Genomic DNA, 24805 nt, shown 5'->3' on the forward strand with positions numbered 1-24805 from the left:
GTAGTAAAAGATTAGGCTTTCCATAATATCAAGCACGTATATAGCATAAATGTTAAACTTTTGTGGGCTAATTAAAATATATTTGCATTTCTTAGAGATTGTGCAATGAATCTGTCAAGCACTACTTTAAAAAACTAAATTAGGCATTAACTCATAAACACCATCTATTCAGATGAACAATCTTAAAGCCTTTTGAATTTAGTTCTAGACTCTGGATCTGCAGTTCATCTATACTCTCTGAGCCCTCACTCTACCTCATAAGGCTTATTGTGAAGCTCAAATGAGACAAGGGCTACAAAATTGAGAAATTTTATTTATTTATCTATCCATCTATTTATTTTATTTCTAAGATTTTATTTTTAAGTAAATGTCTACACCTGATGTGGAGCTTGAACTTAAAACCCCGAGATCAAGAGTCACATGCTCTACCAACTGAGCCAGCCAGGCGCCCTGAGAAATACTAACCGCTAATTTGTTGCTCAACTTCTTTAACTCCTCATTTTTTCTTTCCTTCCTATTTCTTCCTCACTACTTTGTAAGAGAAGATTATGCTGCTCAAGTAAGAATGCTTTATTAAATTTTGGTAAAAAATTTGAAGTTATTTGAACAATTCCTTAAAATTTTCAGAAAATGTTCACATTATCTTTATTAAATACATTTGCAAAGAGCATAATTAGAAGAGTTTCCAGGTAATTTTGGTAGAGATTATTCAATTCTAGTTAAGATGATTATTTTAGAATGTCCAAGAGAAAACAGTTGAGGGAGTACATATTTATAGAACTACTTTATTTCCACTTAAAATACAGAATATAAGTTATAATGAAACTTTAAAATGTGAATGAAAAATGAATGGAAGATAATTTTTTTAATGCATAATGCTAAAAAAGACTGACTACATCTAACATATAAATACCCTAAATTTGGACATTCTGTTAAAATTAAAAAAAAAATTTTATTACATTTATTTATTTTTGAGAGGCAGAGAGAGACAGAACATGAGTCGGGGAGGGGCAGAGAGAGAGGGAGACAGAATCAGAAGCAGACTCCAGGTCCTGAACTGTCAGCACAGGGCCCAACGTGGGGCTCGAACTCACGAACCATGAGATAATGACCTGAGCCGAAGCCAGATGTTCAACGGACTGAGCCACCCAGGCGCCCCTCTGATAAAATTTTTAAATGTATTTTTGAATAGGTATTAAACGCATATGGCATAAAATCTAAAGGGTACAAATATAAGTACAATGAAAACTAAGTCTTCTTAGTTTCCTAATTCCTCAAAAGATGTCATACTTCTCTGCACCTTGCTTCTTTCACCTGACCATATGTCTTGGCCAAATTTTAATTAGGAGGTAAGCATTTCACTTGTTCAAAAGAAGTTTACTTAAGGAATATTTACAAGATAGGAAGGTCACAGGAAAACAAAGGTATCCTAAGAATTTATTCTAAAGAGTTTTATAACTACCATATTAAGTAAATATGAAGCTTTATTAAGTAAAGCTTTATTAAGCTATATTAAGTAAATATAAATAAAAAAGAAGTTTTCTTTCTTTTTTAATTAACTGGAGAAGAAAGCTGCTTTGCATTAGTGAAGTCTTTGTCACAAAATATCCTTTTTGTTACAAAATATCTTTTAAACAAAAGATGCTTTGCCTCTCAAGTATAAAAATTAAGTCATACCATTCAAAAGAATTGAAATCCAATACGTATCCCATTTACTCTAATTTTAAATTACTTATAATTAACATATTTTTTATATTAATGGATTTTTTAAGGTTTTAAGAATACTTAAAAACAATTCTCCTATACAGGTTAAGTAAACTCTGTTCAATCATTTTGAATACCAACTGTATATAAATTCTGTTCAATCATATTTATACTAGAAATTTTTACACTAAAAAAGTAAAGCTTTTGCTTTAAAAAAGGCTGTCAGCCAAGTCTCTGTTCAAATTACCAGAAAATCTGAATTAACAGAGACAAAGTTAAGAGAGTCAATAAAAAGGAAAAAAACTTAGCAGGGGTCTTTTTGCCATTTACAGTTTTTCTCATATGAACTAAACAAAGAGACAAGTCCTTAGAAAAGTTAAACTCATTAATGACTTACATACAGGTACACAGATTTTAAATCCTATGGATTTCCCCTGCCCATGCCCTACTTTGTGTTTTCTCTGCTTCTTGCCTAAACTATTATAATAACTTTCTCACTGGTCTCTCTCTTCCTCTTCCAATGGGATTCCACAAAAAGAAAAAATAAAGGGTCTTTGTAGTAAAAAAAAACAAAAAAACCCAAAAAAAAAAAAACCAAAAAAAAAACAAAACTACAGATAGTGACTGTACTTACCATGGTGAGCACTGAGTAATGTATAGAATTGTCGAATCACTAAGTTGCACCCCTGAAACTAACATAACATTGTAGGTCAACTATACTTGAATAATAACAATTTTAATGAAATAAAGAAAACAAAACAAAAACAGCTTGGAAAGTCCTAGGTTAAATGTTAAAAAAAAAATTTTAACCTATAGTAGTCCTTACTGCCTTTAATATTCCATGTGTACTGTGAATGCCCAACATACTATAGTATATAACCATTTCTTAATGTACTGGTGACAAACTACTGCGTCAGTCAAGGTCCTACTTTCCTTTTCCAACTTCATGTCCCATTGTGCTTCCAGACCCTGGAACGCTACAACTCTGACACCTCTGTGCCTCTGTCTGTGGTGCCTCACCCTCTGCAGTGTCCTTCCTGTCATCTCTACTTCTTGAAATCACGCCTAGCCATAAAGGAATAGGATCAAAAGGTACCTACTCTAAGAAGTCATTTCAAATTCTCCCCAATGTATTTTCTATATCCCCCAAGTATTCGATAACTTTATTAAAGCATTTATTTACCTACCTTAGGGTTATCCTGTAAATATAACTTTCTTCATCACTAAATTATAAGACATGGAAAACAAGAACTGCTTGGTACACAGTTGGTATTCAAAACACTTACAAATTGAAACAGTGGCTTTAATTTTCCCCAAGAGTGCCTGAAAATAGATCTCACTGTGTTACACAAATACACATAAACCTGCAAAACTGGTAGAACAGATGTTATCACCTCCCACCACCTCCATTTGACAGATTATAATCATCGTCATTATTATATTAAACAGTTAACATTTCTTCAACATTAACTATGTGCCAGCTACCCAGCTAAATTCTTTACATAATTTTTTTCACTTAATCCTAAAAACAATCATATAAGGTAGGTTCCCATTATTGCCCCCAACTTACCCCCAAATCAGATGAAGAAACTGAAGCTCCAAGGTGTGAAGTTACATGCCCAAGGTCTGACTGCCAGTCAGTCAGGGTTAGCAAGTGGCAGAGCTTAGCATGAAGTCCAGCTCTGACTACAAAGCTCATCCTGTTAACTGCTACACTTTTCTGCCTTTCAATATTTGCCCAAGTAATTCCCACTAATAAACCATGATGCTAATTGCAGTTCATTTAAACCTGGTAATAAAAAGTATTATCTAGCTTCAAAGGTCTCAAAATTCACTAAAATAAAATCTGACATCTATACTATTGAACCATAACTGCAACATGAAAATGAAAGAATTACTTACTTGCACAATTTGCCTTCTGCCATGTAGAGTTAAAAAACTCAGACAGAATCACAACTATCTGCATTCTATCTGCCATTAAGAGGCTTCTGGCACAACTATGACTCTCTGAAGTATTCTGTAACAACAACAAAAAGGTAGAAAAATATAATCTGAGTACTTTTAGACTTCCTAAACAACATAAGGCAAAAGTTCTCATAAAAATAATTAAAAGATTAGAAGCATTTTAACTGTTTGATATAAGCAAATAATGATATAATTAATAACCATAATAAAACAAAAGCAGCTAATATTTGTTGGTACCAGGTTCACTAGCAAGGGAAGAAAATCTTTGCTTCTTAAATAAATATTTGCTTCTATTAAACAATCTCAACCATTTAGGGCCAAATTGTGTGTGTCTTGTTTCTTGCTTTTTACACATAGGAAAAAATTCTGGAAGGGTTTCATCAAAATGTAGCACTGGCATTATCTCTGAATAATGGAAATATGGTGATTTTTATTTTCTTTTTTGCCTCATTTACACTGCCTAAATTTTTCTACAATGAACATATACTATTTACATAATTTCTTTAATCTCGGTAAATGGTCACACATTTGAGTTTTATCTTCTGGGCAATTTTTGGTGCAAAAATCTTATAATCCACAAGACAATGTGACACATCCAATTTGTACCCAAATAGTTTATACCCAGATAGAATGAATATGCTTTCCACAGGTCATCTGAATAATAAAACTCACACTATGCAAATAAATAAATCCAAGTCCCTAAACTATTTGATCCTTATCTATTCCTTTTCCCCTTTGTCCCAAGCAAGGAATTAAGTCATGCTGACCCTTCATTCTTTCAAAGCTATTTAACTCCTACTACTTACCAGGCACTGTAAGAATCCTGGAGTTTTGAGGACACAGAAAGTGTAAGGGAATGCCATAAACACTGGGACTTCAAGAACCTCCCCAGATTAACTACCAAGTCTTGTCAAGACTACATTCTACATGGCTCTGAAATCTGTCCATTTCTCCCCATCACAATGGTCTAGCCACCATTTACCACATCACTGCAAGAGTCTCTTAATTCACCTCTCCACACCTACTCTTCCCCTACCCTCCTCAGTCTCTGTTTCCTCCACTTTCTCTCATGTAACCAGGATGGTTGTTTAATGTACGAATCTCATCGTGTCATTCTACAGAATTAAACCTCTCAATAACATCGCACTGTTTCAACATCAAAGTCTAACCCTTAAACATACTCCCACCAGGCCCACATGACCTGGTACCTGCCTACTTCTTCAGGCTCAGGTCACAGGTCTCCTCCTGGCTCATAGTACTTTGAGTTCTTTCTAGTGCTCAAACACACCAGACTCAGTCTTCACACCTGTTACTTCTTTTGGACGTATACCTTCTCTTCCCCGCCCCACACCCTCCCAGATTTTAGGTATCAGCTTTAACCACTGACCACTCTACCTACCACCAGCCCTAGTCAAGATCAGCTCCCTTGTTATATGCTTTGGTAGCATCTGGGGTTTTTTACTTGGCAACACTTATCACACCTGAATTAAGTAATTACTTGTATTATAATATAGCTAATGCCTGTTTTCCCTACCAGACTACAAGGTCTGCTCATTCACAGCTATATCCCTAGTAACTACCACTGGCCTGCATATAATACTCAATAATTTTCTTGAATGAATGCATTAGAAGCATTATTTTCTGATTGCTAATGAAAGATACAGATTATTACGTTATTCTATGTTCTGATTCTCCCCCTATATTCTTAAGAATTTGTGTATTAATCTATACTGAAAAAAGTATGTTGACCACTTCCAGATACATACCCCTAATCACTAGCACCTTCATAAATATATATACATATCTATGCATATCTATATCTATCTATGTACACTTTAGACAAACCAAGTAGAATGAGATAGAGCTAAGCAATTCAGAGTTGGGGGTGGGGGGGGCAAAGCATCCTGGCAACTTCTCTGAGGATGCTGAACAGCTCAATGAAACCACTAGCCATTTAAATTAAAAGAAAAAAATACTGACTGTAAGGAAGAGGGAATCAGTCAGTTCTGTATTCTTTACCTTCAGATAATAAAACCATATGCAGGCCTTGTCTCAATAATTCCAAGAGGAACTGATAAGAAAACAGAATTCTTATCAGACAATTCTATTATAAATGAATTAGCTTGCTGTACCAGAGAAACAGCTTGCTAATTTCTACCTTAGATTCTTTTTCTCCTTGTTATACTCCCGTCCTCTCTCAATCAACCCATGGACATGGATTTGGCCTAAAGAGATGATAAAGGATATCTTGTTCAAAATTCAGCTCATAGGTTTTCTCTGATTAATGCCCCCTTGCTCAGTTCCCTCCTTTAATTCAGTATCTCCTTCACCCTTCTGCTGTAAATTGCTATTGTATGAATTATAACATTCACATTGATGATTTTTTTTTTCCTTTTTTCTTTTTCACAAAAGAGGTTTATCTCTCCAACTGATAGTTTGGAGCTTGGGCCTTATCCTTCTTTTCCTCCTGTATCGTTTTACCAGCCCAATATTTAAAAATACCATGTGCCTAATTAAACTCATTTAAATGAAAGACTGAGTTTATGTGAGTCAAAGAAAATACATTACTCTTGAGAAATACCCCCCTCCGAGCCCCCCCCCCCACACACACACACAGAAAGGACAACTGATTCCTTCCAGTTCACTCATAAGAAACTCAGAACACTTTTTTTCCAGAAGTTCATTATTACACATGATGATTCAATTCCAGAACCAATCCAAGGAAGCCTATAAAATCCATGAAGTGGGGTGCCTGGGTGGCTCAGTCGGTTAAGTGTCTGACCTCAGCTCAGGTCATGATCTCACAGTTTGTGAGTTCAAGCCCCGCATCGGGCTCTGTGCTGACAGCTGGAGCCTGGAGCCTGCTTCTGTTCTGTGTGTGTCTCTCTCTCTCTGCCCCTCCACCGCTCATGCGTGCACGCTCTCTCTCTCTCTCTCAAAAATAAATAAACATTAAAATCCATGAAGTAACTCAGAACTGTAAAAATCATGCTTCTGAGCTAGCAAAGCACATCTAACTCTACCGAGGAAAGGGGAAGAGGTCAAGGTCTAGGATGTTAGGAATTCCAGATTGGGTAAAGGGTTTTTCTGCCTTTTTAAATCTCTTTACTCTCTTCCTTTCACACAAGGGTGCCCAGATCCACTGGTAGAATCTGAGAGGCACCTAATAAAAAAAAAAAAAAAAAAAAAAAAAAAAGAATCTGAGAGGCATGAATGAAAGGAAGGAAGTTTCTGCCATCCCCTACCTGAGGAAGTCTCTCTTGGGCAGTAAGGAATTCATGTGGAAATTCATACACAGAATGGGTGATGGGTACCACTAGAGTTTGGGGTAATTTTTTAACTTCTTCTTAATTCCACTGTATCTACACAAATGAGGAAAGCATTTGCTCCCTCAAAAGATTCAAGCTTTGCATCATGATTCAGACATCTTGGCCACAAAACAACTCACTTAATTGCTCAAAACAGATATGATGTCATATCATACCTTGCTATCGTGCCAGGGACGAGTCTTGGGTGTTATATTTTAAAACCATAGGAATATAGATAGATGGATAGATATCTGCCTTGTTACATGTAATAGAAGTATGCCTGAAAAATACTGAAGCCTAAATTTAAACTATGTTAAAATTAAACAAATGGAGACCAGACTTGAATATTCCCTGATCAGGCAAAGCCAGTTGAGTCACACAAACAAAAACTTAATTTAGCTTACTTTGCAAGACAAGTGAAGCTATCTTGACCTGGGCTACTTCTTGCTTATCCGTTTGAAAATCATAAGCCAGACTTAAACTGTTCTCCCAAATTGATATGAGGTAACTACTAACCAATTCTCTTTCAGAAAATTCCTATGAAAAATAAAAAGAAAATTCCTATATTGTAACCAACGCTGTGAAGAATTAACAGTCACCATTCTATACTATGTAAACTGCTTTATAATAGTGTATCTCTGAGACTCATTCCGTGTTTTGGTTTGAGTGTTCCCAGTTCATACTGTCTTTTTTGGTGTGTGCACAATAAATTTTACTAATTACTACTTTGGTGATTCATTGGTTTTAATTGTTTTTTTCCAAACTTGACAACTACCTTTAAAACTAGCTCTTTACAGGAAGATTGACCTCATATTTATTTAATGCAAATAAATTTCCTATATATGTTTAAAAAAAAGATTTACCTTAAGGAATATCAGGCTGACTTAAAGCAGGATGCAATTCTATATAAGTTTTTGTCAAATCAACTATGATTGATGAAATAATTCCAATCACATTTTCGTGAGACTACTTGTCCCCTCAATACAAGAGGAACTTTCCCCCTCCACAACCCTAATGTCATTCCTCATGTTTTTCCTTTACAAGGCATATCCGGCCCACACCTCATGACTCCTACCAGCCCTGACACTCTTATCCTTTCCTACTCTAGACCCTATAAAATTTATTATTAGTTAGGAACACGTATTCTTTTTCTTTCTTCATTACTTCCTCTTTTCTATTAAACCCTTCACAGGACCTACCGCATGACCAGAAAAGCACTAAGGGTATCAAGAATGGAGGGTAGATATATCATTTCCTAAAATTTTAACTCCCATTTACTGAGAACTATTACTATGTGCTAGTTTTCTAAGAGCTCCTTTCATCTTACAGATAAAAATACAGACAGAGAATGTAAGTAATTTGCTCAGAGTACACGGCTAAAAGATGAACTTTCATATGTCACCTCTTGTAATTCTTGTAACAGTCACAACAGGCGGCTGTTTTTTTCCATCTTACCGAGGGGTCTATACTAAGTCTATACTACACTAAGTCTATACTAACACTATAAATAAATTAATCCAAGACCAAGCTGCTATAAAGTAGTGCATCTGATATTTTCTGGCTACAAAGCTCAATCTTCCTAACCACTGCCATACTAGAGTTTCTCCACTCTACTTGGAGTTTCAGTAAAGGGTCCTTTCTGGGAACACCAAGTAGAGATGGGAAGAAGCTGTACTGGAGTGGGGCGAAGAGGGTAAAGGAGGGAAGGGAAAGGAAAAGTAGGGTTAAGGGTGTAGGAGACCCAAGAAAAACCACCATACCTATCTGCAAATATGTACCGAGCTGCCCAACAGCAGCTACGGAGGCAAAAATCGAAACTCCAAGCCCTATAATGCCACCCACTCTTCTGATGCCCCCAACTCCACAATCCCAGTCCAACCCTTTCTTCTTACAAACAGGAAAACTGAGCCCCGCCCCCCCCTCCGAGTTACCATCATTACATCCTCCTTTCCCAACCCTCCACGCCGGAGGTCCAGGGGGTGCTCCGCTACCCACCCCCACGGCTCGACTGATGTTGTCCATCTTGTTCGCGACCTGTTGGAAGAGGGGATAGCAGGTCTGACAGAGGCGCACCGGCCGGGCGCTGCGCACTAAGCACCCGGTCAGCTCTGCGCTGCTGTTGGCGAAGTCCAGTAACAGCTCCCGACACTCGGGATCCAGATCCGGCAGGTCCGGGGGTAACGACAGTGGCCCCAGCCTTCCGCCCTGCAGCAGGGTCAGGGACAAGTCCTCCACCTCCAGCAACTGCTGCTCCGACAGGAGGTCGTGGAGGACCCTGTGGGGGCTGCTGACCACAGCGAGCGCTCCCAGAACCAGCCCCGACCACAGAAGCGGCACCAGCAGCAGCCGCCGCAAAAGCAACGACCTCCGCCACGCGACTGGCGCGTCTAGCTCCATCGCGGGGTCCGCAAACCCCAAAGCACTCAACCCGCCTCTCCCCCGCGAGCCGGCGCAGCTGACGGCCGTCGCTTCCGGCTTCCTTGGGCGCAGGCCGCGAGCGGGGTCACGAGGCGCGCGCGTCATGGCCCCGCCCCGGCGCGCGGCGCCCCGCCCCATTGGCTGCCGAGAGCCGCGCGCGCGCGCGCTTGTGCAGAAGCGCGCGCACGAAGGCAGGTTCGCGCTGCTGGTCGGCTCCAAGCACCTGACCGAGGGGATGCGAGACCGAGGGTGGCGTCAGGCTGTGGACCGCAGAGCGGAGGCTCCCCACCCTGTGAATACAGGCGTCCAGCGCTTTGAACAACTGAATCTCGGGGGTCTTGGCCCTCTGTCGCCCACCGCTTTGGGATTCCCTGCGTTCTAGAAGTCTGAGGAGTTACTTCACACAGCAGAAAGACGGACGGCCCCCGCCGTGAGAATTACGTGAGTTCCCCGAGAAAGCCTTCCGGCAGGTGCCTTTGCAGGTTTTTTGCTTGGTGGTTTCTTAGCATAATTTCCTCCCTCATCCTATTTGGAAGGAGTAATAACGTCTGTTAATTATTTTGGGTAGGGGAGCCCAGTGGCTTCCGAGCTTTTTTTTCCTTTTAACTTCAAAGTGTCAATCAACATCAGCGTTGCCCAATAGCCTTTCTGCGATAATGGAAAAATTCTATATCTGCATTTTCTAATACGGTAGCCACTAGCCACTTGTGGCTGCTGAGCGATTGTGACTTAGCTACGGCGACCGAGGAAATTAATTTTTCATTGAACTTAATTTAAATGTAAATAGTCCCATGCGGCTAGCGGTGCCGTGTTGGAGAGCGCAGGTCCAAGTTCTCTCCCAGTGTAGCCTGGTCCTAGGGTGGCTAACGTCCGGGTTTGCTTGGTACTTGGAGGGGTTCGCCAGGTGCAGCACAAACCTGCAGCCAGGGCAAAAACCTGGGCAGTCCTGGGCAAACCGCGTAACTGCAAGCTCCCGATTTCTGACATGCCCGAGGCCATGGGAGAGGCCACTCCAATGAGCGCCGATACCACTGCTGGGCTGCAGGATGTAAGCTAATGACCTGGAAAACGGTTTTCTGACAAGTATCTGACGAACACGTGTGGTAGAAAAAATATTTCCTGGTGTTTTGTATCGTCCTGCTTTCATTTCTGCCTTGCAAATTGCAGGGCTACTGTACTAACTCCCATTCAGCTTATGGTGCTAATTTATGTTTGTTTCTGAGCATTCTTAAAGTTTTTAGCCAGTCTGTTCGGTTATTGTTTTGTATTTCTAAATTTGCTCGTGATGGCTAAATTTTGCTCCATTTTCTTCAGCGAGAAACTGAATTAGTAGGAAATTTGACTTATGTAACAATAAATGTATTTCCAGAGAAATAAGAAGAGAAAAAAATATCTTAATTTTCTCAAATGTTATCCTGTCACGTTTAGGTCTTTCTGTGTATTTCTGTTTCTATGTATCTAAGAGTTCTTTCAGGCATCATCATGAGTAAATTGTTTAAACTCTGAAAAGTAATGTAGCACAATCAACAGCATTACAAAGGCACATACTCTCTGACCCAACAAGTCCATTTCTAGGAATTTATTTTAAACATATACTAACCTTGTATAGACACCATGACTAACTGCAGTATTGTTTGTAATAGTTAAAAAAAAAAAAAAGGCTAAAAGAGAATGTGAAAGAAATCACGTTTTCCCCTTCCCTTCCTGGAACAAAGGGTGTCAGAGAACAGGTAAGAAGAGGAGGACAGGGGTGCCCGGCTGGCTCAGTGGGTAGAGTGTGGGACTCTTGATCTTGGGGTTGTCAGTTTGAGTCCCATGATGGGTGTAGAGATTTTTTTTTTAATCTTAAAAGAAGAAGAAGAGGAAGAGGGCATTAGAGGATAAGGAGAAAGCATCAGCCTGATACAGGTATTGGATCATGAGTAGAGTAAGAAGAGGGGCGCCTGGGTGGCTCAGTCGGTTAAGCATCCGACTTCAGCTCAGGTCACGACCTGGGTGGCTCAGTCGGTTAAGCGTCCGACTTCAGCTCAGGTCACAATCTCCCGGTCCATGAGTTTGAGCCCCGCGTCGGGCTCTGTGCTCACAGCTCAGAGCCTGGAGCCTGCTTCCGATTCTGTGTCTCCCTCTCTCTCTGACCCACCCCTGCTCATGCTCTGTCTCTCTCTGTTTCAAAAATAAATAAACTTAAAAAAATTTTTTTAAAAGATGAGTAGGGTAAGAAGAGTTTCCATGCAGGCGAGGGGGCAGCAGTGAGTGGGAGTCTGCTTATGTTCAGAAGGATTGATCAAATAAGTAAATATATTAAGGATAATGAAGGTCCAGTTTCTCACTCTCATAGAAGGGAGTTACAAATATGAAAAGAGAGACCAGTAGAATGAACTCTGTAGTGTTGGATTAGAATTAGCAATATCAGTGACTGGACATACATACAGATATAGAAATAAATATAGTTGTATATGGGTGTGTGTGTGTGTGTGTGTGTGTGTGTGTGTATTTTCCCTGGCTTTGTCCACTGAGAAGGCCTGGTAGCAGAGGCACCCCATTAATAATAATGAGCACATATTGGGCCCAGGTGGTAGCTTCTAAATACTATTCTCCCCTAAAGGAAACTAAGAATCCTTGGAGAAATAACTGATTCCACCACTGGGGCAGCAGAAGAACACAAGTTTAGCCTGGATCATCTTGTTGTGCCAGAAAGTAAGAAAGTGCTCAAAGAATTGATGGCGGGGGGGGGGGGGGGGGGGGGGGGGGGTGGTGGTGCCTGGGTGGCTCAGTAAGTTGAGTGTCCGACTTTGGCTCAGGTCGTGATGTCACTGTTTGTGAGTTCAAGCCCCGCGTCGGGCTCTGTGCTGACAGCTCAGAGCCTGCAGCCTGCTTCAGATTCTGTGTCTCCTCCTCTCTCTGCCCCTCCCTTGCTCATGCTCTGTCTCTCTGTCTCTCAATAATAAATAAACGTTAAAAAATTAAAAAAAAAAAAAAAAGAATTGATGGGGACATGAAAACAACATAGAGCTTGAATAGGCTCCCCCTGGCCAAACCTGGGACATTTTGAGCATCAAAATAATATTGGTCAACATGTAATAATCCATTGAATAAAACAGGAAACCGCAAGCCTATATTGATACATTTTTTTAGGTTTTATTTATTTTTGAGAGAGAGAGAGAGAGAGAGACAGACAGGGAGGGGCAGAGAGAGAGAGGGAGAGAGAGAATCCCAAACAGGCTCTGCACTGTGAGTGCAGAGCCCAACTCGGGGCTTGAACCCACGAACTATGAGATCATGACCTGAGCCAAAACTGAGAGTTGGATGCTCAATCGACTGAGCCATCCAGGTGCCCCGCCTATATTAACGTATTTAAATAAATGAATAAATTGAATATTTAATGAGGAATAAGATATTTACATATTTTAGAAGTTCCTCCCCCCAAAATACTTATTAATTACAAATGGAAAAAAAATGATAAATTTATAGTGGAGAAGTCTGTCAGATCCCACATTAATCAAATGGTCAACATGAATATCATCCAATTGGATAAATAGAGATTGTATGCCACCTGATGGAATGTAGTTAGAAGATCACAACATCACTTCTGTTATATTCCTGCTGAAGATACATAACATGATGCTAATATGAGAAAGCCTCAGACAAATCAAATTAAGGTTCACTCTATAAAATAGCTAGCTTGTAATCTTCAGAAGTGTATGGCTATAAGAGTCAGGGAAAGATTGAGGGACTGCACCTGACATAAAGGACATTATTGGAAAACTAGTGAAATTTGAATAGAGTCTGATAATTAGATGGTAGTAATGTATAATGTTCCTGATTTTGATAATTATATTGTGTCCATGTAAGAAAATATTTTTATTCGTAGAATATATATATAGAAAAGCATTCAAGAGTAATCGGATATTAGGTCAGCAACTTACTTAAGTATTCTGCTGGGTGGGACAGAGTTGTAGGGAGGTTATTGTAAACAGACTTTCAGACTTTTAGCTTCAATTTACCTACATTTTCAAAGATACCTCAGGTTCTGTATTTCCCATGTTTCTTGAGAATTCTATAATGTAATTCACTTGCTTTTTTTCCACTGTAGACTTAGGATTCAACTATTCCGGTTCTGCTAAATCAGTTGTCATTAGTCCAGTTGCTTTCCAGCTTCCAGTAGTCTTACTTTGTTTTCTCTCCTCCTGCTCTCTATGTCTTTGTGTGTCAAAAATCTTTTTACTGTCATTTTGGTGGGATTTCAGGAAGGAGCAGATCTAATCATGTATTCAACTTGCTATCTTAAATGGCAGTTTCCTCTGTTTTACTTCACTCGTTAGTAAAGTAATTAGAGTGTGTCTTATGCCCCCCACCTTCACCCATTAGCTGATAACCTCATGGAGAATATGAACTGTGTCCTATTTATATTTGTATACTCAAGTACTGGCCTTAGTAAAGTACTCAATACACTTGTTACATTGAATTTACATTGTAATTCAAATGTACATCTGCTTTAAATGGTTTTTCCATTGATACATCAGTAGAAACTTATACTTCTATTTTCCAAATTCTCTAATATGCAAAAAAAAAAAAACCCCACAATAAGTTAACTCCTAATGCCCATAAACTTTGCATGCCTGACTGGAATGACCTGAACACATGGAACATGTAAATCATATTCATTCATTACACTTTGCAAAGAGTCTCATGTATTCACTCTGGTGACCAATCTCATTTCCAAATCTCCAACCCCGAAATAGAGTACTTTATAGCCTCTGCATTGGGGTATTTTTAAAACAATGAAGTTTAATCACGTTTACCTGACAGATTATCTGGTTATAAATGCATATTTCTCTTAGATGAATTTTATTAGAACTTTAACTTTGTATCAATATATTTTTAAATAAATATCTCCTCAATAAAGAAATGAATAGAGGGGTGCCTGGGTAGCTTAGTCGGTTAAGTGTCCAACCCTTGTTTTTGGCTCAGGTCATGATTTCACAGCTCATGAGATCAAGCCCTATGTTGGGCTCTGTGCTGACAGCGCACAGCCTACTTGGGATTCTCTCTCTCCCTCCCTCTTTCTCTCTGCCCCTCCCCCCTCGCCCTCTCTCCCTCTCTCCCTCTCTCTCTAAATACATAAAAACTTTAAAAAAAGAAATATTCATGGATATGTGTACTCCAGTATTTGTATATTGTGAGTGGCCAAATTCTGATCATTGAATCCATTTCCCAATAACAGGAAGACTCATGGTTAATTAGATATATAACATATGGTGCTGTTTTTCTCCTATAGCCAGAATTCATGAGTCCAGGAAGCAAGGGGTAACAATGGGAATGGTAAATCTCACTATTAACCCTAATAATTCACTAGCACAATTTTGCTTCCTGTCCCCATGACCTTATGTTCCACTGGTCTAGAGGTCTTTGTTCCAAGGGGAGGAATGTTTCTACCAGACGATACAACAATGATTCCACTGAACTGGAAATTAAGACTGCCGACTGGCCACTTTGGGTTCCCCATGTGTCTGAATCAACAGGCAAAGAAAGGAGTTACTGTGCTGGCTGGGGTGATTGATCCTGACTACCAAGGGGAAATTGGACTACTCATCCACCATAGAAGGAAAGAAGAGTATGTCTGAAATACAGGGGATCCCTTCGTATTACCATGCCCTGTGATTAAGGCCAATGGAAAACTACAACAGCCCAACCCAGACAGAACAACTAATGGCTCACATCCTTCAGAAATGAAGATTTGGGTCACCCTAACGGTAAAGAATCATGCATGACCACCTGAGATGCTGGCTGAAGACAAAGGGAAAACAGAATGGGTAGTGGAAGAAGGTAGTTATAAATACAAGCAATGACCATGTGACTAGTTATAGAAGTGAGGACTATAATTGTCATGAGTATTTATCCTTACTTTGTTATGCATGTGTGTGCGTGTATTTCACAAATACCTTTGTTTTTTTCCCTCTTGTATTTCCTTATCATATAATGTAAGATATATTGACTTTATGTCATAATATTTAAGTATTGTTAATTTTAGATTATAGAATTTGAATTATGGGATATCAAGAAGAGTGAACATCATTCAACAATATTACCTCCCTTTCAAGGGAAAGGGTTAGTATGTTTTTGGTTTATGCAAGATATTATATCATGTTAGGTAGAATTATGACCTTGTTATTGTCATTATTTAGAGACATCTCCTTGGTTTAAGGAGATGCATATGGGTTCCAAGTTGACAAGGGGTGGACTTCTTTCTGATGGTTAATTGTATATATCAACTTGACTGGGCCATGGAGTGCCCAACATTTAGTCAAACATTATTTTGGGTTTGTCTGTGAGGATGTTTCTGGATAAGCTAACATTTGAATGAGTACACTGAATAAAGCAGATTGCCCTCCCTAATTTGGGTAAGCTTTACTGAGTCAATTGAAGACTTAAGTAGAACAAAAAGGCTGGGTCAGAGGGGACTCCTCCTGCCTGATTGCTTTGAGCTGGGACATTGATTTTTTTTTTTTTTTTTTCTGCCTTAAGACGAACTGAAACATCAGTTCTTCTTGGGTCTTATCTTAAGTCTGCAAGCTTGTGGACTGGAACTGAAACCATTGGCTGTTCTGGTTCTTAGGCCTTCTGACTCACAATATAACTACACATCAGCTCTTCTAGGTCTGTAGCATGCCAACTGTAGATCTTGGGTCTTTTCAGCCTCCATAATCATGTTAGGCAATGCTTTATAATCCATCTCTCCTCCCCACTCTATATCTAGTTCTCTCTCTCTCCCTCTCTCTCTACATATCCTATTGGTTCTATTTCTCTGGAGAACCCTAACAGACATATTTTAATTATATTTTGAAATGTGATTGCCCTACTTAAAAAATCTTATTAATTGTTCAGTGTTTATTAATAACCATATATGGATTTTATGTATCTTTTGATAGTTTCAAAGTATGTTTTATTATTATTTGTTATCCATTTAATTTGTTGGGATATATAGATTGCTAAAGAAATGAAAAGATGCTATTTCTATACAGTATGCCTTCTTTAAATCAAGTTTTAAGTATTCTTCAAGAAGCATAGAAGGATGATAACAAGTAGTACTTGCTCCAAATGTTGCCATAGGTGAACTGGACAACATGAACTTCCTGAGACATGGACATTCATAGACTTACCTTGTTTGTAACATTTGCTTCCTTCTGCCTCTGTTGTCATGTACACAGTGAACGTGACTTACTTACAAAGAAGGCAGTGTCAAATTGTTTGCTATGTTTCTTTTGTAACGGATTTTATTTTTCTTCCAATTTTAGTCCTGCCTAATTGTTCCATTCAAGTAAAGTCATTTAATCTCTCCTGTTCTGATTGATACTTTAATTATCCAGGTTTAACCAGCTGTGTCCACCTCAGCCTTTTATGAAGAAAGGAGAGCTATGGTTTCTGAATTTGAGTAATGAAACTATAGACAGGATCATTTTTTTCTCCCCAAAATTAGAGAAAGAAATTACCCACGAAAAGAGTACCATGGGGGTGGTGGTTGCCTATCCAGTCCCCTTTATTAGTCTCTTAACATTTTAAAGACCATGATAGTTATTTAAACTAATTACTTGAGGGGCACCTGGGTGGCTCAGCTGGTTAAGCATCTGACTCTTGATTTCTGCTCAGAACATGACCTCACAGTTTGTGAGTTCAAGCCCTACATTGGGCTCCACGCTAATGACAGTGCATAGCCTGCTTGAGATTCCCTCTCTCTCTGCCCCTTCCCTACTTGTTCTCTCTCTGTGTCTCAAAATAAATAAATAAACTTTTAAAAATAAAATAAAATAAAATAAAATAATGACTTGAGAGTCACCTGGCTGGCTCAGTTGGTAGAATATGCAACTTTCAATCTGGGGGTTGTGAGTTTGAACCCCATGTTGGGTGTAGAGATTACTTAAAAAAAGGAAAAGAGATTGGGGCACCTGGGTGGCTCAGTCAGTTAAGCGTCCGACTCTGGATCTTGGCTCAGGTCATGATCTCACAGTTCATGAGTCTGAGCCCCACACTGGGTTCTGCACAGATGGTAAGGAGCCTGCTTGGGATTCTGTCTCTCCTCCCTACCCCTCCCCCACTTGTGCACGTTCTCTCTCTCAAAATAAATAAATAAACTTTTAAAAAAAGATTATATGATGATGAAATGAGTTAAAAAAGTAATTACTTGATTTTATAGCAAAGAAATATATATGCATATAAATATTATATATAAATATACTATATTATATATAAATATATATACATATAAATCTTGGACTTGTCAGATCTCATTTTGACTCCTCTGGAGCACCTCGATTGTATTCCTAGATCTTCAGAGACTGGATTCTATGTGCATTTGAAAATAACTCCTAGCTGAAGTGATAGAGGCAATAATGTGACTGTAGAACTAACAGGTAGGCTTCTATCAAGACAGTATATCTCTTGGCTCACTTTTGGTTTCAAGCAACAGAAACCAACTCAAGTTAACTTAAGCAACAAGTGGAAAATATAAGAATGAAACCAAGGCCATGTCTCAGGGATGAGACATTCTCTCTTTGTTCCACTCTATGTATCTAACTACCTAATCTTCGTGGTAGAAAATATGGCTGCAAAAAATGTTTTTTGTATCTCCTGCATTTAAAGATTTCAACCTAAACACAGACCAGATCTCTTACTCCCCGTTCCAAATTTTCTCTGTCCAGTCCAAACTGTATCTAAAAACGTTAGGGGACATAATTTATAACCATGGCTGCTTGGAGACTATCCTGTGACTATGTAGATAAGGGGAAAGGGAGAAGTTTGCAGAGAAAGGAGAGCCGATGTCAAACTTAATAGGGGTCATTTGCAAGACCCTTCGCTTTCCTCCTAATGGAAAATTGATATTAAACAGTATCTTAGGGGCGCATGGGTGGCTCAGTTGGTTGAGCATCCAATTCTTGATTTCAGCTCAGGTCATGATCTTCTAGTTCATGGGATCAAGCCCTGCCATGGGCTCTGCACTGATAGTGTGGAGCCTGCTTGGGATTCTCTACCTGTCTGCCCCTCCCCCACTTGTGCTTTCTCTCTCTCTCTCTGTCTCTCTCTCAAAAAATAAACTTAAAAAAAAAACACAGCTTGCTGGAGTCCATGTTGAGGAAGAGGATGGTATAAAAAGTAGATTGGGTAAAAGGAAAACTTTTGAGGCAACTGGGTTTTTGGTGACTTTCTTTAATTCAAACCATAAGTATGGTTTCTTGAAATACAGCTCATTATTTGGGCCATTCTTACACGAAGAGATTTAATTGAGTGTGGCAAATTTATTACTGGATTTTGAGCCATCTTCAAATTCAGATATATGTTAAGTATCCAGATCAGCTTTGTAGAAATTCAACTCAAATATAATCATGCCTGAAATGACTAGAATGGACAAGTAGTGACTCAGTTATTTCCATCCTATAAACCAGTGGGTTACAGCCTGAGATCCCTAGACATCTAAGAGTACATAAAGAAAGAATTAAGCAAAACTAAAAGGCAACCAATGGAATGGGAGAAGATATTTGCAAATCACATATCAGATAAAGGGTTAGTGTCCAAAATCTGTAAAAAACTTATCAAACTCAACACCCAAAAAAATAATCCAGTGAAGAAATGGGAAAAAGACATGAATAGACACTTCTCCAAAGAAGACATCCAGTTGGCTAACAGACACATGAAAAAATGCTCAACATCACTCATCATCAGGGAAATACAAATTAAAACCGCAATGAAATACCACCTCCCTCCAGTCAGAATGGCTAAAATTAACTCAGGCAACAACAGATGTTGGCAAGGATGCAGAGAAAGAGGATCTCCTCTGCATTGCTGGTGGGAATGCAAAGTGCAGCCACTCTGGAAAACAGTATGGAGGTTCCTCATAATGTTAAAAAAAGAACTACCCTACAACCCAGCAATTGCACTACTAGGTATTTATCTAAGGGATACAGGTATGCTGTTTCGAAGGGGCACATGCACCCCAATGTTTATAGCAGCACTATCCACAATAGCCAAAGTATGGAAAGAACCCAAATGTCCATTGACAGATGAATGGATAATGAAGATTTGGTATATATATATAGAATGGAGTATTACTTGGCAATCAAAAAGAATAAAATCTTGCCATTTGCAACAACATGGATGGAACTAGAGGGTATTATTATACACTAAGCAAAATAAGTCAGAGAAAGACAAATATCATATGACTTCACTCATATGTAGAATTTAAGATACAAAACAAATGAACATAAGGGAAGGGAAGCAAAAATAATGTAAAAACAGGAGGGCCATAAAACATAAGAGATTCTTAAATACAGAGAATAAACTGAGGGTTGCTGGAGGGGCTATAGTTGGGGAGATGGGCTAAATGGGTAAGGGGCATTAAGGAAGACACTTGTTGGGATGAGCACTGGGTGTTATACATAGGGGATGAATCACTGGAATCTACTCCTGAAATTATTATTGCACTATATGCTAACTAACTTGGATGTAAATTACAAATAAATAACCAGAAAATAAATAGGCACAAAATGAGATAAAGGCATTTTCATATTTCACTGTACTGATCAGCTAGTGGTGTCAATAAATTTGTTCCCTGTGCCATCTAACATTAAAAGGGGCTTACTTTAATTAAAAAAAAAGAAAGATCCATAAGCTATTTCCAATATTTCATAAAGCCCAAAAGAAATCATAAATTTACCTGACACAAAGCTACTTAAAAAACATCAAAATTTTCTGTTTATACTGTAATTATACCAAGGCAGGAAGTAAGCCTATTATTCCATGCTGATCCTAAGCACTGTATATATCTATCTGTCTATCTATATGCACACATACATACACACACATATACATAAACACACAAATGCATACATAATACATACAATAGTTCATTAAATAGATTCTGGGTAAATGAATTACATCCTGGGAGAAATGTGACTTTAATAAATTTATATGTGGCCACTATTATTCTGTTTATATTCTAAAGGCTATAGAAAAAGAAATTTAAAGTTCAAGATTACCAAAGTCAACTTTCCTGGACATGTATAAACAGATAACTAGGCATCTCTCTAAAATAATAAGGTCTAAAATAATGACCTCTGGAAAATCCTCCTACTTTCCTCTTAAAATATATTAAAATATCATCTAGCCCATTATTAGAAGATGTATTGATTAGGATAGTATAATGCCTTAATGATGAAGACTTGTGGGTGATAAGTTGTTACCAGAAATGTTCTGCCTTTAGAGCATGAATTTTGATCATCCTGTGAATGTCAAGACCTTGGATGTTTAGGATTTCCTGAAAGTCCTCATCTCCATAATGATCACAAGCACTTGTTTATTCTTCTGCTTCATTCCATGGTTAGGCCTTCTCAACCCAGATGGGAAGAACAAGATGGATAGGGGGCGCCTGGGTGGCTCAGTCAGTTAAGCGTCCGACTTCATCTCAGGTCATGATCTCACAGTTTGTGAGTTTGAGCCCCGTGTTGGGCTCAGTGGTGACAGCTCAGAGCCTAGAGCCTGCTTCAGATTCTGTCTCCCTGTCTCTGCCCCTCCCATGCTCATGCTCTGTCTCTGAAAAATAAATAAACATTAGAATTTTTTTAAAAAATAATTAAGATGGATGGGAAAGGTTTCTAAAATATTTATTCTCTACCTGTAGTCCACACTGTCAGAGATCTTTCATGCCCTTAGCAGTGGTACACACATTTACCTGAAATCCACTTTGGAGCAAAACCACTCCTTTTCCTATAGCCAAGATATCTCAGTAGGTCATTTTGAGCAGCCTTGAACACTTCTCTCACCTCATCAAAGCTCAAACCTCTGCACTAAGTTGTTTTCCATTTTGCCTTTCAGAAAATGATTACAGTTGACCCTTGAACAACATGGGTTTAAACTGTGGAGGTCTAATTATACATGATTTCTTTTCGATAAATACAGTACAATACTATAAATATATTTCCTCTTATGTTTGTCTTAATAACATTTTCTCTAGCTTTATGGTAATACAGAATATAATACACATAACATACAAAATATATGCTAATTGATTGTTTATGTTATCAGGCCTCTAGTCAACAGGAGGCTATTAGTAGTTAAGTTTTGGGGGAGTCAAAAGTTATACATAGATTTTCCACTGCACAAGGGTCACTGCCCCAACTTCTACATTGTTCAGGTCAACTGTAATCCCAATTCAAATAAAAAAGTCCATAATTGCAACTTCATCTTTAAATGTACCCTCTACTGGGGCACCTGGGTGGCTCAGTCAGTTAAGCATCTGATGTCAGCTCAGGTCATGATCTCACAGTTTGTGGGTTCAAGTCCTGCATCAGGCTCCGTGCTGACAGCTCAAAGCCTGGAGCCTGCTTCAGATTCTGTGTCTCCCTCTCTCTCTGCCCCTCCCCGGCTTGCACTCTGTCCCTCTGTCTCTCAAAAATAAATAAATGTTAAATGTACCCTCTCCTTCAGTCTTGGCAATGATATATCTAAGTTTGAAAAAAAGTTAATGAGATTAGAAGCAATAATGAAGACACAAATTCTAATAAGACTTGCTGCTTTTTTAAAGCATTGGTTTAAGTATAAAGCTACACAGAAACAGACCCATAAATACAGAGAACAACTGATGACTGAGCGAACGGAGAGTAGGGGGAATGGGCAAAATGGGGGGAGGGGAGTGGTAGATACAGGCTTCCAGTATGGAATGAATAAATCACAGGAATAAAAGGTACAGCACAGGGAATATAGTCAGTGGTATTGTAATAGCACTGTATGGTAACGGATGGTAGTAGCTGTACTTCTAGTGCATAAGGTATAGACTTTTTGAATCATTATGTTGTACACCTGAAATTAAATGTAACATCGTATATCAAATATACTTCAATAATAAATACATAAATAAATATAAGGCTACATATTCAAAATTGATTCATATTTTATGATGGACTAATCACTTCTCAAATGTGCTTCTTTGTAAGGCTATGAAAAGGGAAGAGTAGGTAGGACATGCATTAATGAGTGTAAGGTTTTCTCACCCTTAAATACTTGTACAAGATGTTCTTTGTAAAGCAAATGTAGTGAAAATCCCCTTTTCTTCCTTGAAGCATCTGTGAATCTTTCTTCTTTATATAAAATGAGGTTTTTGGTGAACACATGACAAGGAAGAGGTTCGATGTAACAAGCAATCATGTTATTTCAAAGAGCTCCATCTCTAAGTTTCCACGCTGAAGCTTTTTAGAAAGGATGGGTTGCAACATGTGAACAATTTAAAAGTGTAACATTTCATTTACAGGTTCAGAGTAGCTTTCAATTCCCTTCCTAGTGTGCTTCTAATTAAATCTTAATTGTACCATACACTATGAAATGAAAGAAACACTGATATACTGGGTTTTCAATAAGAGAAAGTCAAGATGGCCCTCATAAAATGGCTGGCTAACCTAAAGAAAAGGAATAAAATGTGAAAACGAGCCTCAAAATTAAAACCTAACATTTGAAGCTGCATAATTATTAAGTTATCAGAAATAAGATTTTTTGATAGACCCAGATGATTTAAATATATATGATTATAGTAGATCACCAGAATGCATGAGGAGTAGTGAGTAGGTAGCAAATGTAATAAAAATGATATATCCAATAATTTAAGTTGCTACTTTATCATATGCCAGTTTTCAAATACATCCTCATGAAATAAACATTTTTAAAGTTGATTTATCTTAAAGTGAAAAGAAGAAAGGACCAAAAATGTAAGTAGCCCAGTGCTACTTTCAAGATTTTTGTCTAAATTATGGGATAATTGTTACACTTGTTTCATTACTCCTCTTTGGCATGTTCTTGGATAATTTATATTTTCAACTTAGAGTGACATGATTTTCAAAAACAAATCAATTCCCCTTCCATTTAAAAAAATTTTTTTCTAACCTTTTGTATTTATTTTTGAGAGACAGAGAGCACGAGCAGGGGAGGGGCAGAGAGGGAAGAAGACACAGAATCCAAAGCAGGTTCCAGGCTCTGAGCTGTCAGCACAGAGCTCGATGTGGGACTTGAACCCATGAACTGTGAGATCATGCTCTGAGCCAAAGACAGATGCTTAACCTACTGTGCCACACAGGCGCCCCAATTAAAAAAATTTTTTTAATGTTTTTATTTTATTTTTGAGAGAGAGAGTGAGCAGGGGAGGGACAGAGAGAGAAGAGGACAGAGGATCCAAGGCAGACTCCACACTGACAGCAGAGATCCTGAGGTGGGGCTTGAACTCACAAACCGTGAGATCCTGACCTGAGCTAAAGTCTCTGACACTTAACCAACTGGACCACCCAGGTTCCCCTCCCCTTCCATTTTTTAATTTTTCCTATCTATAGAAGTCATGATTCCTAAAATGTGGTGATTTTGAATTTAGAATTTAAATGAGCACACTCTTCCATTATCCCCTGCAACTAGCTCTATAGAGAATTAATGAAATAATAACTTAAATGGTATACCAAGAAAGCCTCCAACAACTATGTGGAACTGAAAACAAAAGGTTTATTTCTCATGTCTAGAGGTCTAGAAGATAAGATCTCAATCCTAGGTTTTTCTCATAGTCTGAGATTAGGAATTCATTCATTCTTTCTTTCTTTCTTTCTTTTTTTTTTTTTTTGAAAAATAAAGTAAAAAAAAAGCACATATGATAATGTACCAAGCACCCATGTTCCCACAACCCAGATTTTAACAGTTATTAGCATTCTGTCACATTTTTTGAAAGTCATTTCTATAAAAGTATTTTTTAAATTCCCCTTCATCTTTCCTCTAATCCCATTCCCTCCTACTCCCTCCCCAATCCAGACTATAACCCACATAATGTGATGTATTAGTATCTATTGCTGCATAACAAATTACTTTAAACATTTATTTTCTTACAGTTTCTGTGGATCAGGAATCCATGTGCTTTAGCTGGACTCTCTGGTCAGGATCTCTCACAATGTTGCAGTTGAGATGTTGCCCCGGGGCTGCAGTCATCTCTAGGTTCAACTGGGGTAGAACACTTCCAGTTCACTCAGAGGTTGTGGGCAGGATTCAGCTCCTGGAGGATTGTCAGACTGAGGGCTTCAATTCCTTTATGGCTCTTAACTAAAGACTGCCCTCAGTTCCTTGGCACATGGACCTCTCCATAGAGCAGCTCACGACACGTAATTTGTTTCATCAGAGCTAGAAGAGCCAGAGCCAACAAGAGAAAAGTCAGAGTTTTTTTATACCCACTCTTGAAAGTGACACCATAACTTCTGTTCATTACAAGCAAATCACTAAGCCCCAGTCACACCCAAGGTGGGGAGATTATACAAGGGCACGAAGACTAGGAGGAAGGATTCATTGGGGACTATCTTCGGGGTTGGCTACCAAATTGTGTCTTTCTGGCTATTATACTTTTCTAT

General features: G+C 38.6%; 1 protein-coding gene across 1 annotated transcript in view; it reads right to left on the reverse strand.

Annotated features, from left to right (window-relative positions):
• The window catches only part of OSTM1 (osteoclastogenesis associated transmembrane protein 1), a 39956-nt gene extending 30456 nt beyond the window's left edge, over positions 1–9500 (reverse strand). Inside the window, exons 1-2 of the mRNA XM_049654102.1 lie at positions 8973–9500; positions 3607–3721 (exon numbers count right to left, since the gene is read on the reverse strand). Of these exons, the coding sequence (XP_049510059.1) occupies positions 3607–3721; positions 8973–9500 (643 nt within the window). The remainder of the gene's footprint in view (positions 1–3606; positions 3722–8972) is intronic.
• Between the last annotated feature and the right edge of the window lie 15305 nt (positions 9501–24805).

Source organism: Panthera uncia (assembly GCF_023721935.1).
Source record: "Panthera uncia isolate 11264 chromosome B2 unlocalized genomic scaffold, Puncia_PCG_1.0 HiC_scaffold_24, whole genome shotgun sequence".
Lineage (NCBI taxonomy): Eukaryota > Metazoa > Chordata > Mammalia > Carnivora > Felidae > Panthera > Panthera uncia.